Source organism: Panicum hallii, chromosome 6 (genome assembly GCF_002211085.1).
Source record: "Panicum hallii strain FIL2 chromosome 6, PHallii_v3.1, whole genome shotgun sequence".
NCBI lineage: Eukaryota > Viridiplantae > Streptophyta > Magnoliopsida > Poales > Poaceae > Panicum > Panicum hallii.
Genome location: NC_038047.1, coordinates 40,384,542 through 40,401,573, shown reverse-complemented (window position 1 = coordinate 40,401,573; position 17,032 = coordinate 40,384,542). Strand labels below are relative to the sequence as shown.

Below are 17,032 nucleotides of genomic sequence, written 5' to 3'. Positions count from 1 at the left end.
CCGCCGAAGCGGAAGCGCGGAACCGGGCCGGACTCCCAGGTTAAGAAATTCGTGTGCGACCTTTTTGACCCGATCCGATCGTCCCGACCCACCGGCCTACCGCGGCCCCGCGACGGCGACGGGATTGTCCTCCTCGTCCCCTGGGCCCGCCCGCGTGCTTCGCGCCTCGGACTCGGCTGCTACTCTGCTTGCCTTCGCGCTGACCCGTTCAACCACTGACCCGCCCGCCCGTACCATCAGCTCCGTTCCGTTCCATCGCCAGGGCACGGCGCAGCAGGAGCGCGCGACCATTTCTTATCGGGAGGCGCCATCACGCAGTACACCGTGTTGCTCCGTTCTCTCCCACCCTGCCCTGCAGTATAAGTACCAGCTCGAGGGCGTCAACCCAGGATGCACTCAGCTCCACACGGACACAGAGACCAACCACAGAGAGCGCAACACAGCCAGGGACAAGCGCGAACGAACGGGCCTGAAAGGCGCCGGTTGCCAAGGCATCTCACGCACAACAAGTGTTTGTTTAGCCCTAGTACAACTAGCTCTCGAGGCTCGAGATCGGAGGTCGGTGGTGGTAGCAGGTTGCCGGTTGCTACTTGAGCTAGCTAGCCTGCCTTTGAGGCCGTGGTCATGGCGCCGGTGCACGCTGCGGAGCCCGGCACCAACGGGTCCGCCGACGGCCTCACCCTGAACCCGGCGGCGGCGCAGCGGGCGCTCAGCCGCGGCGCGTCCGCGCTGGGCACGCCCAGGTCGCCGCCGCCGGCGTACGGGAGCATCGTCACCGTGCTCAGCATCGACGGCGGCGGCGTGCGCGGGATCATCCCGGGCACCATCCTCGCCTTCCTCGAGGCGAAGCTGCAGGAGCTGGACGGGCCGGACGCGAGGATCGCGGACTACTTCGACGTCATCGCCGGGACGAGCACCGGCGGGCTGGTGACCGCCATGCTCACGGCGCCCAACAAGGAGGGCCGCCCGCTCTTCGCCGCCAAGGACATCAACGACTTCTACCTCAAGCACTGCCCCAAGATCTTCCCGGCCAAACGGTGAGGACTATTGCTCTGCAGCCATGCATGGTGGACGTACACAAGATCAGCCCAGGCGCGAAACAGTTTGATCTGACTGCTGTGCCGTGCGCGTCGTGCAGGGGCGGCCCTCTGGGTCTCATCAAGAGCGTCGTTCTGGGGCCCAAGTACGACGGCAAGTACCTCCATGGCATCGTCCGGGAGATCCTCGGCGACACCAAGGTCAGCCAGGCGCTCCAGAACATCGTCATCCCCACCTTCGACATCAAGCTCCTCCAGCCAACCGTCTTCTCCAGATCCGACGTACGAGCACGGACAAATTTTTTTCGAAAATACACACGAAAGCTGCGTATTTTTGTATTAAGAAGAAAATAGTTCACAACGTGACTGCTATTCACGCATGCAGGCCATGAACGATGTCTCCAAGGACGCTCTGCTGTCGGACGTGTGCATCAGCACCTCCGCCGCGCCGACCTACCTCCCAGGCCACCAGTTCGAGACCAAGGACAAGGATGGCAAGCCCAGGGCCTTCAACCTCATCGACGGAGGCGTCGCCGCAAACAATCCGGTGAGTGGCCGGCTGACGACCATGCTATGTGCTAATGGCAGCAACCTGCATATAGATCGACGTACACAAAGAACACTTAGCTACACACCAAATTAAACCAAGCCTAAATCAGGGCAGATGGGTCGTGTTGTCATCGTGCAGTGAAGTCCACATTGTTGCACCACAAATGCATGGATCAGCAGCCTTTGAACCTAGTCTGACTTATTCAATTTGCTCTTAGACAAACAATGAAACAAACCAAAAATATGCATGGCTGTTGACTTTCTAGGAGTGTGACGCTGATGGTGTGAACCAAAACTTGACAATCTGCAGACGCTGCTGGCGATGACGCACGTGAGCAAGCAGATCCTCCTGGGCAACAAGGACTTCTTCCCCATCAAGCCGGCGGACTACGGCAAGTTCATGGTGCTGTCGCTGGGCACCGGCTCCGCCAAGGTCGAGGAGAAGTTCGACGCCGTGGAGTCCAGCAAGTGGGGGCTCCTGGGGTGGCTCTACAAGAAGGGCACGACGCCGATCATCGACAGCTTCAGCCAGGCCAGCGCCGACCTCGTCGACATCCACGCCTCCGTGCTCTTCCAGGCGCTGCGCTCCAACGACAGGTACCTCCGCATCCAGGACGACGAGCTCAAGGGCGACACCTCGTCCGTCGACGTCTCCACCAAGGAGAACCTGAACCGCCTCGTCGACGTCGGCAACGCGCTGCTGAAGAAGCCGGTGGGCAAGGTGAACGTCGAGACTGGCAAGAACGAGCCAGACGGGAGCAGGGGAACCAACGAGCAGGAGCTCACCCGTTTCGCCGAGATGCTGGTGGAGGAGCGCCGGGCCAGGCTCCAGAAGAAAGGCTACACGTCACCGTAAACATGGATGGGCCGGGGTACCTAGGTCAAAGTATTTGTGCAGGCAATATAAACATGAATACATGATAGCCTAAGCATGCTCTGTAATTCATTCATTAATTCATGTTCTTTGTAGGGACTTTAATTATACATCCAAAGTGTCTGCCTCTGTAATACGGAGTACATGTAATAAACAATAAACTAGCTTAATTATGCATTAATTAAGTTATGTTATTTTTCTGCCCGCAAAAAAAATCATGTTACTTTTCTTTGCCGCCACTTAGCTTCATTTTTTTTATAATGGTCAGCTTCATTTTTATCAATCAGGTAGAGGTATTTTGGATTGATTTCTTTTCATGATAGTGGTGAGTAATCGATGATTTATTGTTTTCAATTATTTTGATAATTATTTCTACATTTTTTAAATTATCCGTCTTTGCCATTATAAAGAATTAGCCCAAACTCAATTAACCAGCTATTCCATTGTTAAAGGTAATAAATCATCTGCCTTTATTGCATTTACATGCATTTTGAGTTAAACGTTGCAGCACAAATAAACATTTTACATAGAATATAAAAAATATAATGGCAGCCGCTTTGACTAAGAGATGCTAGCTGCTACCCGTTCTATAACGATGGAGGATGGGTTGATGGCAGGATGCATGGGAGAACATTGACACTAAAGATGTCACAAAACATAATAATGTTGAAGTGGGATACGAGCCTGGACAATGCATCCAGCAGTGGGTGATTGCAGCGGGTGACATGAAAAAGAGAAGGCCGACAACCCATACGAGTACGTATTGGTAAAGATAACAATCATTATGGGAGGATACATGCATTTGTTGGATAGGGCTTAGACTCATGGCTTGAAGTTTAAGCGTCAACCGTGAAATAGAGTAAGATGTAATTGACCGCAAGAACTGCTGGACGGAAACGGCCGATTAGAGGGAAGGGGGATGAATGAGAGCCTTTAAAAAATTCACCGACGAGAATAAGGTCTATGTTCCAAATTCGCCTAACGAACCTCTCTTCTAGAATTGTCAAGCCCACATAGCCATTTAAGATGCTATTGGACCTACAAATAATACTAGGAAACTTTAGAGATAGCGGATGTAAATACGACAAGCCGGGATGAAAAATTAACACTTTTCAGAGTAAAATCGGAACTCAATTTGGAACTCCCACGTTCGAAACCGGAACTCAGATCCAGAACTTCTCGGTTTCAAATCCGAAACTTTCGGGTTGTTCAGACAGCCAACAATTACGTCAAGAAAAATAGCAAAACTATAGCAAACAGTGTCCAAACTTGATGAGATTTGAACCAGAGGTTCGCCTAGCCATCATGAGTCTTCTCCCAAGAGATTTCCCCAAATAACCACTTGGTAAAATCCAGAAGTTCCGAGTTTTAAACTCAGAACTTCCTAGTTTTTCCTGGGTGGAGGAAAATCCAAAGAAAAGAGAAAACTCAATCAAATGGCGTCCAATCTTCGTGAAATTTTAACCAGAGCTTTGCATGTTCATGGTGAGTCTTTGTCCAAAAGATCTCCTTAAAAAGATAAGACTTCACAATGAATTTTGCGAATTCGGTCAAGAACACTAGAGAGGAAGGGTTTCGGGAAAACTCAAGATTCAAGGTGCTCGTGCGTGGATTCAGTGGAGGATCACTCTAGATGATTTTGCACATCTCCTAGCACCAAATTGCACCAAGAAATCCAAGCCAAATTGTAGCAAAGTGAAGAACGAACAATCACTCAAAAAAGGGCTCCGAAAATCACATAAAATGAAAAACGAGAAGATTAGCCATGAATGATTAGATTGAAACAAAGGTCTTATAAGATCCGAGGCTAGGAACCTGCCATCATCCTTCCCACTTAAGATTAGAGTCACTAATCTAAGGGTAATCACTCTCTAAGCCTAGCTCCTCACCATTAAGCAAACCCTAACCTTTTGTCTTAAGATGGAACAGTGAAACAGTGAAATCCAGCTCAAAATGGAGAACACACGCCAAGCATCCCCCGCAAACGAGCAAATGTTGCTTGGTCCAAGGGCTTGGTGAGGATATCGGCCAGCTGATTTTAGGTTTCAACATGGATAAGCTCTATGTCTCCCTTTTCTGCAAGATCTCTTAGGAAATGGTAGCGTACATCAATGTGCTTGGTTTTTGAGTGGAGGGACACATCAGCTAATTTGGTGATATTGCAAAAAATTTAGGAGAGAGAGGAACCAATTTCATCTTGATGAGTCATGAAACTAAATGTCATATGGAGTTTACGGAACAATAATATGAAAATACATAAGAAGGACAATTTTAAAAACTATTTTATTTTCTTCTTGTTGATTTGGCTATCTTGGAAACATCGATATGAAGCCCCTTGCTGGGATTAGCTTTATCAGGAAGCTCAAGGTTTCACTTGTGAATTAATGCATGTGCCTATCAAATGTTCAGTCCAATTAATACTACAGGTCAAAGCTCCAAGAAATTCAGAAGTACACGACAAGACTTACACATCCATGGCCGTACTCTTTGCCCACAAGAAATCTCAGCCGCCAACGCACCGAGCCAATATTTTGTGTCGACGTGTAAGAGTTTGTCTTTGGGATAAGGATCCGAGCTGGTTTTGATTTAGCTGGAAGCTGCTTAACTAGGTCTAGTACCGCTAATCACGACCAAATGTCATACTTTGTTCATCAGTCATTTATATTGTTAATATATCTTGGGAAACCATGCATCCACAAATTAATGAAATTTGTCACTCAAAACTAAGAGTAGACTACACTCCATTAACAAAAATGTTGCAGTGTAAAAAGTTATTTCCCTAATGGCCATCATACACATCAAAAAGACATTCAAGTCATCACTAACTAGTTATCAAAGATGGCGTCATTCATCATTAGTTTATACAAGCTATCACGTTCACGATATTGATTATATATGGAGTATGCAAACCTTGGTCTTGTTGGTGAAGCTATTGATCCATTCGTATTTTTTGAAGTGTGATATACATGACATCGTGACAATTAACAAGTCACGTCAGAATTTTCCGCTGGAGAAAAATATGATGCCTAGACAAGTCAAAGATGTGCTCTCTCAACTCAGAAACTGTGTGGAGTCCTGGCACAAATACTACTTTAAGAGAGATTCTACGGATGATGTATCTTGGTCTGAAGGAAAAGCTAGCTCCATGCGTATCTGACTGGCTATCACCAATCAACGTTTAATATTGCCCGCGTCCATGTTTAGTTTCTCTATAGATGAATTGAATTTGATACCCCACTGGCGACGCGATTAAATTATTTGATAGTTAACAGAGAACATCGTTAGCTGCACGTTAGATAATTAATTTTTCCGAGGCCTATGTTAATCCACCGTGAGCTTGGGGTAATCTTCCGTTGTAAAAAAAAAATCATCGAGAACAGTAACGAACGACTCGGTGAACATAATGCTCTTTACCTGCATGCAGTAACCCGTTCAATACTCACGTGGTGGGTGTGGATAGAAATGTTACTCTCTCCATTTGAAAATATAATCCATGGCGGTTTCAAAATTGTTCGTTTGATCTATAATTTATCTTACGCTATTTTATGTTTCTAGCAAGAAAGTTGTGCCCTCAGGATAGAATTTTTGGCGTGGCCAAAATACGGTGGAATATTCTTCGAACTGCACGAGATCATAAACTAGAGCAAAAGGACAAGATTACAAATTCAGTACGAAGCCCCCCACCACATTCCTAGAATAAGCAAATTAAAATTCAAAGAAAAGAAAAGGAAAAAATGCATGTCTGAGCTAGTGTACTGTGGATACATCGGTTTCATTTTCTTACACTTGATTGAGTTGAGGTGTGTGCACATGTGATCACACACTTGAACTTCAGTGTCCATGCATGGTCTCCTTTCTTCTTCGAGTTGGCCTCTCCAGTTAATTACTTGGTCCAGTATAGTGGTTGAGAAAAAAAACAGAAGATAGCTACGACCAGTGGATAATTCAACGGTCAGAACTCGAAACCGGAACAGTCCGACAGAGATGGAGGTCAGTCAAGCGGCTTGATCCTGTCCTCAGAAACTGTTGGGGCACACGGTATACGAGCCATCCTGTAACCGCCAGACACACATTTCGAGATCCTCCCCGTTACGTTCTCAGCGGGGCTTCCCGCCGCTTTCCCCGGCGCGGAATTCCTCGCCGCTCGGCACACCGATACGCTGTACTACGTCCGCATACGTCCAGTTCGACCGCCAATGGCGGCGGCCGGCGCGCGCGCCCTCGCAAGCGACAAGCCGCCAGCGAGCCCGGGCGGCAAGTGGCAGCGCGGGGTGATGGGCTGCCACGGCCAACGGAGGTGGAGTACTGGAGTGCGGAAGGGGGACGGAACCGGCCGGACTGCTTCCAAGGGGTTTCCGCTCGTGCGCGACCTTGACCCGATCGATCTGGAGATCGTCGCCGCGCCGCGACGGCGGCAGGGATCCTGGCTCTCGCTAGCTCGTCCGTGGCCCGGCTCCAGCTGCTTGATCCGGTCAAACTCTCGCCCGTGCCTTTCCAGTTCGGCAGTTCCGTCGCTGGGTGCACACGAGTACACGGGCACGATCGCGACTTCGATGGCACCGGCGGTCGACGGATCCGTCATGTTTTTTTTTTTTGATCCGGTAAAAACTAGTAGCTGCGTGTTGTCCCGTTCTTTAGCGGCCCTTCCTCTCTCCCCCGGTTATAAATCGGTCGCTCGTGCATGGACCTTCGGCACACGCACCACGAAGCGCAACAGCCAGGGACAAGCGGACAAGCGGGTCCTTTTGTAAAGCCTAAAGCTAGCTAGTGATCGAGAGCATCGAGCCATCGATCTCCTCGATCTCGAACGAACGAGCTCCCGATCGAGTCTTTGTTTACCGCGGCGGCACTGCACGTACTCGGGGCTCGAGCTAGAGGAAGGTTGTGAGTTGTGCTTGTGCTTGTGATTGAGGCCGTGGGCATGGCGCCGGTGTACGCTGCGGGGCTCGGCGCCAGCGGGTCCGGCCTGACGCTGAACCCGGTGGCGGAGCGGGCGCTCACCCGCGGCGCGTCCACGCTGTCCACGCCCATGTCTCCGCCGCCGGCGTTCGGGAACATCGTCACCGTGCTCACCATCGACGGGGGCGGCGTGCGCGGGATCATCCCGGGCACCATCCTCGCCTTCCTCGAGGAGAAGCTGCAGGAGCTGGACGAGCGGCCGGACGCGAGGATCGCGGACTACTTCGACGTCATCGCCGGGACGAGCACCGGCGGGCTGGTGACCGCCATGCTCACGGCGCCCAACAAGGAGGGCCGCCCGCTCTTCGCCGCCAAGGAAATCAACGACTTCTACCTCGAGCACTGCCCCAAGATCTTCCCGGCCCGCTGGTGAGGATCCATCCATTCCAACGAAGCCTTGCAGCCTCGAAACGAAGCAAACCTCCTATACTGATTCGTGTATGCATGTTGCGTGCGTCGTGCAGCGGCGGTCCTCTGGGCCTGTTCAAGAACATGTCGGGCCCCAAGTACGACGGCAAGTACCTCCGCTCCATCGTCCGGGAGCTCCTCGGCGACACCAAGATCAGCCAGACGCTCAGGAACGTCGTCATCCCGACCTTCGACATCAAGCTCCTCCAGCCCACCATCTTCTCCAAATACGAAGTGCGTGCATCCACAAACAAACACATCTATACTGATTCAGTCCTTGCTGCATGTTGTTTTTATCTTGTCCTGCGCCGTTCGGTTCTAACGCGACTGCTATTCACGGCTGCAGGCCATGAACGATGTCTCCAAGGACGCTCTGCTCTCCGACGTGTGCATCAGCACCTCCGCCGCGCCGACCTACCTCCCGGGGCACCAGTTCGAGACCAAGGACAAGGACGGCAAGCCCCGGGCCTTCAACCTCATCGACGGAGGCGTCGCCGCAAACAATCCGGTGAGTCATCATCGTCTGACCACGTATCAACACAAAAGAACACGTTCACACGAAACCATGCACAATTGGAGCCAAATGTGCTGCTGTCTCTGTGGTAAATGGAGTGTCATCCACGGCGTTGTACCCTTGTACCACAAGTAGTGATCATCTATCGACCGTTGAGACTAGACTGATTAGTAATTTAACTGTACATACAATAAACAAAAAATGATCTTGATGAGCTGCTTATTACTTGTCTGAATCGTGAAGCTGATGAAATGTGCACAAATTTTGCCGCAGACGCTGCTGGCGATGTCGGACGTGAGCAAGCAGATCCTGCTAGGCAACCGGGACTTCTTCCCGATCAAGCCGGCGGACTACGGCAGGTTCATGGTTCTCTCGCTGGGCACCGGCTCCGCCAAGGTCGAGGAGAAGTTCGACGCCGTGCAGTGCGGCAGGTGGGGCATCCTGGGGTGGCTCTACAACAAGGGCGCCACGCCCATCATCGACAGCTTCAGCCAGGCCAGCTCCGACCTCGTCGACATCCACGCCTCCGTGCTCTTCCAGGCGCTGCGCTCCGAGAAGAGCTACCTCCGGATCCAGGACGACGAGCTCAGGGGCGACACCTCGTCCGTCGACGTCGCCACCAGGGAGAACCTGGACCGCCTCGTCGGCGTCGGCAGGGCGCTGCTGAAGAGGCCGGCGTGCAAGGTGAACGTGGAGACCGGCAAGAACGAGCCGGACGTCGGCAGGGGCACCAACGAGAAGGAGCTCATCCATTTCGCCAAGATGCTGGTGGATGAGCGCCGGGCCAGGCTCAAGAGGAAGGGCAGCAGCACCCTGTCCCTGTAAACGTGGATAAGCCGGCCGGGATACTCGATTCGTCTGCCAAATACTTGTGTAGAAACTAGAGAATATACATGAGAGGCTAAGCATGCTCTGTAATCCATTCATTTATTCAAGTAATCAAATAATATTTTTTTTCTAAAGAATGGAATGACAAAAAACATGCATGGTATCGGTGCGTGGAAATAAATAGAAACAAAGTGTGTCGGTTAGAGCATTTTCAGGAGACTTTCTAAAATCTACTCTCTAAATCATCATTTAGAGAGTCACTTGAGTAAAAATCATTTTATGTATCTTTATACTATTCAACAGCTTTTCTATATCTTATTGGTAGTCTAGAGAATAATTTTCGCTTTCCATATTTGGCTAGCGAGAAATCCGAAATAGAGGAGACCTATATTTAAATATCCAATTGAAGAGATTGTTGAAGGGTGATTTTTAACCAAAATCTTTATTCCTAAATATATAAAGAGTCTCTTGAATATGCTTTACACATGCATTTTTAACCTTCAACTACAAAAGTCCAATTTTTAACATTCCATTATAAAACTGGATAATAAGGTACATCCAACTGTCGAAACCAGAAAAGTTTGGCCCATTGGGTGGTTTCAAATATGGTTTTATATTTTTTAAAAAATTAAAAAATTCTGGTTAGATATAAAAATCAAAACTAATTCATTTTAAATCAGAAAAATATAAAACTAGTACTATTTTTTTCTAAAAATATCTATTTGCATCTTATTTTTATTCAAAATAGTATCATAAATACAAACAAAAAAATACTAGGAACATAAAAAAATTGGATCCAAATAACTGACAAATAGACTGCCAATAGATATGTTGCATTTTTAGAAAAATACTAGCACCTGTTTCACATTTTTTCTGATTTAAAATAAATTACTTATGAATTTTTTTAATTTAAACTTGAATATTTTAAATGTTCATAAAATAAAAAACCACCTTTAAAACCATCAAAAGGCTAAATTTATCCGATTTTGACAGTTGGATGGTCTCTGTTATACAGTTTTGTAGTTAAAGGTTGAGAATCGGACTTTTATGATATATAGTTTAAGGGTGTAAATTAGATTTTTTTTCTTTCTTTCTAAAATAAAAACAGCATATTAATTATGTGGCACAGAGTGTACCAAAAGCAATCATTAACAGTCTTCAGCACCACAGTCAAGGCAGAAACCCCACGTCTTGGCATCCTTTTCGTACTTGCCATGTGAAATGACTCGTGTGTGGTCGTCTGAGCTGCTGTGGTCATTGTACAGAGACACTGAGCGTCCGAGTCTTGATTGGGGAAATTGTACCGCCCCCCCCCCCCTTTCTAAGGGTTTTGGGCTAGTTTTCCTCCCTTAAAAGCTGATGAACCAACACTTAATTTCATTTTGTTCCCAATAAAACTTGCTTAACTTGCTTCAAAGCTTTTGCCTCCCTTAAAAAAAAAGCTCATTATGTGATGTGAAATCCTATCGGCCGGTCGCCGATCACCGTGTGTTGCATGGCCCATGGCGCGGCCGTGCGCCCTACAATTGCGAGGACCACCTTTACTGATGGTCGGTCGATCAAGCAGCCCGACCTAAAGGTGGTGGCAACCATCGTTATAGCTTCCACGAGGGGGACCTGATCCGGTCCGGACCCAGCCGGCCTGAGTGAGCTGCGTATGGACCGGCCATGCATGCTGCCCAATATTTTAAATAGCGGTGCTATAGCAGCGCTACAGCGGTTTCACGGAGCTGCCGCTATGATCATCACAGTATAAAATAGCGCGTTATAGCGGCGTTAATAGTGTTTTGAGGATCCTGCTATTAAATCCTATAGTCCATTATTTAAAATATTGATACTGCCGGAACGGATTCGATCTGTATTCTCCTCTGGCGTTGATCGCTCTTGCTCGTGCAGGGTTGTGGACCTGTGTGTGGTGCCGCCGGCCGGGCCGGCCGGCCGACGCAATCATACTGCTGCTTTGGCAAGCAAGACACTTGCACGAGCAGCTAGCCAGCTACAATGAAGCTAGCCTGCATGCTGCCGGGGTTCGTGGAACCCCAGGCAGCTGGATATCCGTGGCGTTACCCCCAGTTTGAAACGCAGCACTTTCATTATTAACTGCCCCAGAAAACTATCGCGCCACACTGCACTATGGAGCGACACTAATTTTTTGGTGATGATACATGTAAGTTTATGATCCGTTTGGATCTCTTTAATTCCTGGACTAAACTTTAGTCCCTATCTTATTTAGATGGAGAGACTAAAGGTCATTAAACCAACTGTAAAAATTCATGTTGCCCCTATGGCGGGAGAGAGAGAAGCAAATCTCGTATATGGTTGGAGAGGGGCAGGAGTAAAAGTGCCACTTTAGTCTCCTTTAGTCACCCTCTTGGGAACTAAAGGACTACCTTTAGGCTCTCTTTTAGTCTATGTATTTGGATCCCTAGAGGCTAAAAGGAAACTAAAAGGGGTGACTAAGTCTCCCATCCAAACAGGTTCTTATTAGACTGAAACATGTATACATGCATGAGCTACGTGCGTGACGTGCACAATTTTTTATTGGATGTCCACGTCCTATCGAAGGGCCTACCACGCACCGCCGCTAAACAAGGACGTGCACACCGTTGGCGTCCCAATTATTATTTAGTGCATGCATGGGGCAATGCAGCAAGGGCCATGGAATAAGAGCAATCAGTCGTTGCACGTACCCTCGAGCCAGCTTCCAGTGAGATGTTTGGTCCCCAGCGTGAGGGCGAGACTGCTGGTGTTGTGTGTTATTACATATATATATACCCTAAGTACACACATGGCGCTCTCATTGCATTATTGCTCTTACTTTGGACTACTACTTGTGACGTGTATACTGCCTCCGTCCTAGAATATAACAACTTTTAAACTTGCTCAAAGTTAAATATTTTATAAAAAATAATAATATTTTTAAAAATAATTAATTCTAAATAGATAAGGTTACATGATAGTTGGTTTCATATATATGAATCAGTTAATATTATTTTTATGTAATTAATCTTTATAATTATTTTACTATCCATAGTCAAAGTTTAACATATTTGAACCGGAAAAAAAAATCTAAATATAACTATATTCTAGGACACAGGGAGTACATATAAAAGAAAATGAGGAGGTTGAAGGTAAATGGTAAAGTTAGTGTGGAGAACTATAATATAGCCTTAGAACTGTATGTTTATGTTAAAGTTTTGTATTCTTAAATTTTATTAGCAAGTTTCAAAAGTTGAATATCAATGATTACAGCCCAAAAGCACCCAAACCACAGGAGCAAAATTCCATAATTGAACAATTTTTCCATTAAGTTGAGTAAAATGTACATTTCTGTATTTTCACTGAAGAACTCATCATCACCTCCTAGGAAGAAAGATGGGAAGCATTTCCTCAAGCACACTAATTGCTATATGGATGTAAAATCTTATCCTTAAGTACATCTGAACTATTGAGGGAGTTTTGTTTAAGAACTGAAGTTAGACCAGGAGGATGTATACTACCAGAAAAATGAGCTGTTAGTACCTGTCGGAGGATTTCTCCAGCCGGGTGGCGGAATGCACCCGCCTAATCCTCGCACCTCTCAGGCTGGATACTCTAGTAGGAGGTACCCTGTCTGTACGTACCGATAGAGACCCCCGGGGCCACCTCGGGTGAGGTACGAACCCGCAGGTGGGGCCATAATCTTGTGTTGCGCTGGGTGGACTGGTTGCTCCCATTGCGAAGGGGCAAAGAAGGACTTTCTCCTCCGGCGAGATCTCCGAGGCGACGTCCACTGCTCGCGTTCAGCGCGCCTGATGGTTCAGCTCCCGTCTTATCCGCGCACGTCCCGTTGTACTGGCGGTTCAGATTCCACCTTTTCTTCCCGCCTCCAGCGACCATGCCTATGACTGGCGGGCCCGGGCCCACCGGTCACAGGGTAAGAGGCAGGCGCTTGGTGCGATCGACTCTTCGGGTTCCCCCTGGTCGCCGTGGAGTTCAAAGGGGGAACAACCTTATTAAAGGCATGTGCCGCAGGGATTGGCTACCTTTTCGCACTTGCCTTCTCCAGACGCTACTGCGCCCTTTCGTCTTCTCTCGCACCTTTGCGATTTGCTCTTTTCGCCCGGTGCTTTTTTCCCTTCCTGCTTTCGTACGATCCTTTCCCTCGCATCTGCGGCAATTTCCACCATATTTCCTCTCAGCCATCCTCGCCGCTTCCAGCGACAAGAGAAGCTCGACTTGGTGCGCCGCCTCCTTGGTTGGACCACGCCGGAACTTGCCAGGAAGATCCGGGCAGGTTCGAGTTCCCTCGACGACCTGGTCGCGGGGGAATTCGTCCTCTTCAACTCGTATATCACCTGCGGACTAGCCCCTCCGATCTCCTTCTTCTTTGTTTTGCTTATGGAGGAATTCAGGCTTCAGCTACAGCATCTCACCCCCCACTCCATTCTCCTCGTGTCGGTGTTCGTCCACTTCATGGAGATGTTCGTGGGAGTCCACCCCTGCGTCACCATCTTCAAGCATTTCTACGCCCTGGTCGAGTCTGGGAGGAGCAGGTGCGCCATCTGCGCCTACTACTTCCAGCTGCGGCATGGGATGTCCAGCTCCTACATCAGCGTCTTCTCTAGCGCCAAGTGGGAGGACTGGCGCACGGACTGGGTCATCGCCATGACCGACGCCAACGACCGTCTCGAGCTGCCGACCCAAGGGCCCCTCCTTGACCGCAACAGCTGGAAAGCCAGGCCGTCCCTAGCGGCAGAGCTTGACCCAGTACTGGACCGGGTCAAGGTTCTGGCGAGGGGCGGCCTTACATCAATGATGGTGCTGGGCGACTTCCTGAGCCGCCGCATCGCTCCCCTGCAATAGCGATCTAGGATGGCCTGCATGTTCACCGGGGTGAACGACTTCAGCAGAATTGAGCGCGGGGCCGGCATGGATCTGTCCGACGCGGAGCTGGAGGTCCTGATCCGGGGGATGACTGGCGAGGCGTACGCCCCGAAGCTGCTGGTGCTCCCGAGAGGGATCAATGCTCTGTGTGAAGACCAGAGGATGCGGACAGCGATCCAGGCATCACTGCCTACCCTCGACGATGGCGGCCTGGCGGTCTGGCAGGTGAGGGGTGACCCCAATCGCGGCATCTGGATCCCTGGCGCCTCACCCGACAGCCCTCGGCGCGTCAATCCAAACTCCGGCCAGTCCAACCACGGAGCCCCAGCACCCTCCGGCAGAGGGAAGGAGCCAGAGGCAGGCAGCTCTCGGAGCAGCAGGATTTGGCGCGCCAGTTAGGGGAGTGCACCCGCCTAATCCTAGCTTAGGATGAGTTTGGGGATAGTCAAGGAATGCTCGATCTAGAAGCGTACGAACACGAGTAGCACACACGGGTTTAGAGTGGTTTGGGCCGCCTAAGCGTAATACCCTACATCCACTGTGTGATGTATTGTTTGTAACCTTGGGGGAGGAACTCGTGACCCTGCGTGAGTGTGAACCTGCATTCTAACGTACGCGCTCCCCCTTTTATATGCTCAAGGGGAGCGCGTACACTGAGCGGGCCCCGACAGGTGGACCCAACGATATATTAAATAACGTACACATTGGGGTCTTAAATGCCTCAGATCCGGAGATCTTCCTCGTCAGCCTCCGTGTGTATCCTCCGTCTTGATATGGTCTTGTGCCATCTTGATATGCGTAGGGGGAAACGTGCTGCAGGTGTAGAGTCAGCTCCCGCTGATAGGTGAAGGGGCTATACTGACCTGCCGAGATGTAGCCTTTGCGCACTGTAGCAGCACACATTGTAGCCTTCCTGCAGCAGGTCATAATAACTCTACGCCCACGTGCGCGGCGCTGTGATGTGACCATACGTCCTAATGTCCTGCTAACCGCCTCGATAACTCGCGCGTCGTCTTGGTAACTGGCGGGCTTACCGTGCTGTCACCCATAACTGCCCAACGTGTCAGAGGGCAGACCATGCCCTGTCTTGGGTGCGCGCACCCCAACCACCCATATTTAATGCGGTAGTTGGGCTGGCTTCTCGCAAAAGGCTAGTATCCACCGGACACGTGGCGGTGCTGGTGTAGCTGCCGCTTCCTCAGCGGCACGTGGCGGCAGCGGACCCTCTCCCTGGTGGGGTGGGAGGTCCGGGCCCTGTCGCCCAGAAGTTTAGTGCGAGGTTACGGATAACCTCACACCCCTCGGGCTGGATACTCTAGTAGGAGGTACCCCTATCTGTATGTACCGACAGCACCGGTTAGCTTTTGATCCTATACTAAAGTTGCCACAGAGCCATTTTAGTATCGGGTCCAAATTTGAAAGCCCCTGAAGTCATTTTAGTACTGGGTTACAACACCAACCCGATTGGTGTTTTGACCCGGTACTAAAATGGCCGAGCCATTTAGTACTAAATGGTTCCGGATGGTGTTATTGACTGGTACTAAATGGTTCTCTACGGATTACTTCAAAGCATCTCCCACTTAGGGGGTGTTTGGTTCCAGGGACTGAACTTTAGTCCCTACCACATCGAATATTTGATTACTAATTAGGAGTATTAAACATAGACTAATTATAAAACTAATTGCACAGATAAAGACTAATTTGCGAAATGAATCCATTAAGCATAATTAGTCCATGATTTGATAATATAGTGCTACAGTAAATATGTGCTAATGATGGATTAATTAGACTTGATAGATTCGTTTCCAAATTAGCCTCCATTTGGGTAATTAGTTTTATCATTATCTTATATTTAGTCTTTCTAAGTAGCATCCGAAAATTCGTTGTGACAATGATTAAACTTTAGTTCCCAGAACCAAACACTCCCTTAGTTACATGAGATGTATAAGTAAGATGGTAACGAAACTACACGCGAGGCCGAAGGTTGTGGGTTCGAATCCTCGAGGCCGCGCACGTATATTTACGCTTGAAAATTTTGTGTGACTTGTGAAAAATTCGCGCACACCTCCCAACGGTTCGTAATATTTGTTTCATTTTTCTTGAATGGCGTAACGTACAAGGAGCGCGGTACCGGTCAACTCAACCGATGCCAAAGACGCCATATGTCCGCTACTAATGCTAAGTCTTCTAATAGTGGTACAGGTCCCTTAACACTACATGGTTGCAAGCACAAGCAGGGCCAAATCTTGGATCAGGTCGGGATCGGAGGGCCTAGCCCGAATGAGCCCAATATTAAGCCTAAAATTCTGGATCAATGGATACATCAGGTTGGATTTTTTTTCCGATAGTTGTATTACACTAGACCGGCAACTAGTCATCATCCACCTAAGCTTCAAATCTTAGGGGCTGTTTGGAATCACGCCTAAGGCGCCACAGCCTAACGTTAGCAGGTTGCCACACCTGTGGCGTGCCTAAGCTGCCTCAATTTAGCCTTGTGTTTGGTTCGTTGCCATAACGTTAGGCGTACGTGAAAAAAGTGTGGTGGCCGTTTGGACTGCTGCCACAACTCGCCACAACTCCAGTTTAGTTCGTTGCCGCGCAGCGTCGTTAGCACTTGGCCGTGGTCCAGTGCCTCCTCTTCCTCCTCGCCGCGGGCATGCTCATCGCGCTCCACTCCCTCCCCCGCCGTGTCGCCCTCCGCCTGCGCCGCTCCGGCGGCAGCGGCTCCTCCGCGGCCCAGTCGCGGCGGCACTTCGCGCAGGGCGTGCAGCTCCTCGCCCCCGCGCGCGCTGCGGCACCCAAGCCCCCCGGCCCGCTCGCCCGCACGGCCGTCTCCGAGGTCGACCTCGCCATCGCCCTCGACCTCCAGGGCCACCGCCTCCCGGCGCTGCGCGCCCTCGACGCCGCCCTCGCCCCGCTGCTTGCCCGCTCGCTCGAGGGGGGCGCGGCAGGCGGTGGCCCGGCGGCGGCCTTCCGTCGGGGGGGTGGGGGGAGGGG

General features: G+C 49.8%; 2 protein-coding genes across 2 annotated transcripts; both read left to right on the top strand.

Moving 5' to 3' along the window:
• The first annotated feature begins 406 nt into the window (after positions 1 to 406).
• Positions 407 to 2,699, top strand: LOC112897303 (patatin-like protein 2). The gene is made up of 4 exons (XM_025965579.1): positions 407 to 1,037; positions 1,139 to 1,319; positions 1,423 to 1,584; positions 1,897 to 2,699. Exons 1-4 carry the CDS (start codon positions 625 to 627, stop codon positions 2,440 to 2,442), a joined length of 1,302 nt encoding a protein of 433 aa, XP_025821364.1. The 5' UTR covers positions 407 to 624; the 3' UTR covers positions 2,443 to 2,699.
• A 4,470-nt stretch (positions 2,700 to 7,169) lies between these two features.
• LOC112897352 (patatin-like protein 2) lies at positions 7,170 to 9,345 on the top strand. Its single transcript, XM_025965634.1, has 4 exons — positions 7,170 to 7,788; positions 7,884 to 8,061; positions 8,174 to 8,335; positions 8,615 to 9,345. Exons 1-4 carry the CDS (start codon positions 7,382 to 7,384, stop codon positions 9,164 to 9,166), a joined length of 1,299 nt encoding a protein of 432 aa, XP_025821419.1. The 5' UTR covers positions 7,170 to 7,381; the 3' UTR covers positions 9,167 to 9,345.
• The last annotated feature ends 7,687 nt before the right edge of the window (positions 9,346 to 17,032 follow it).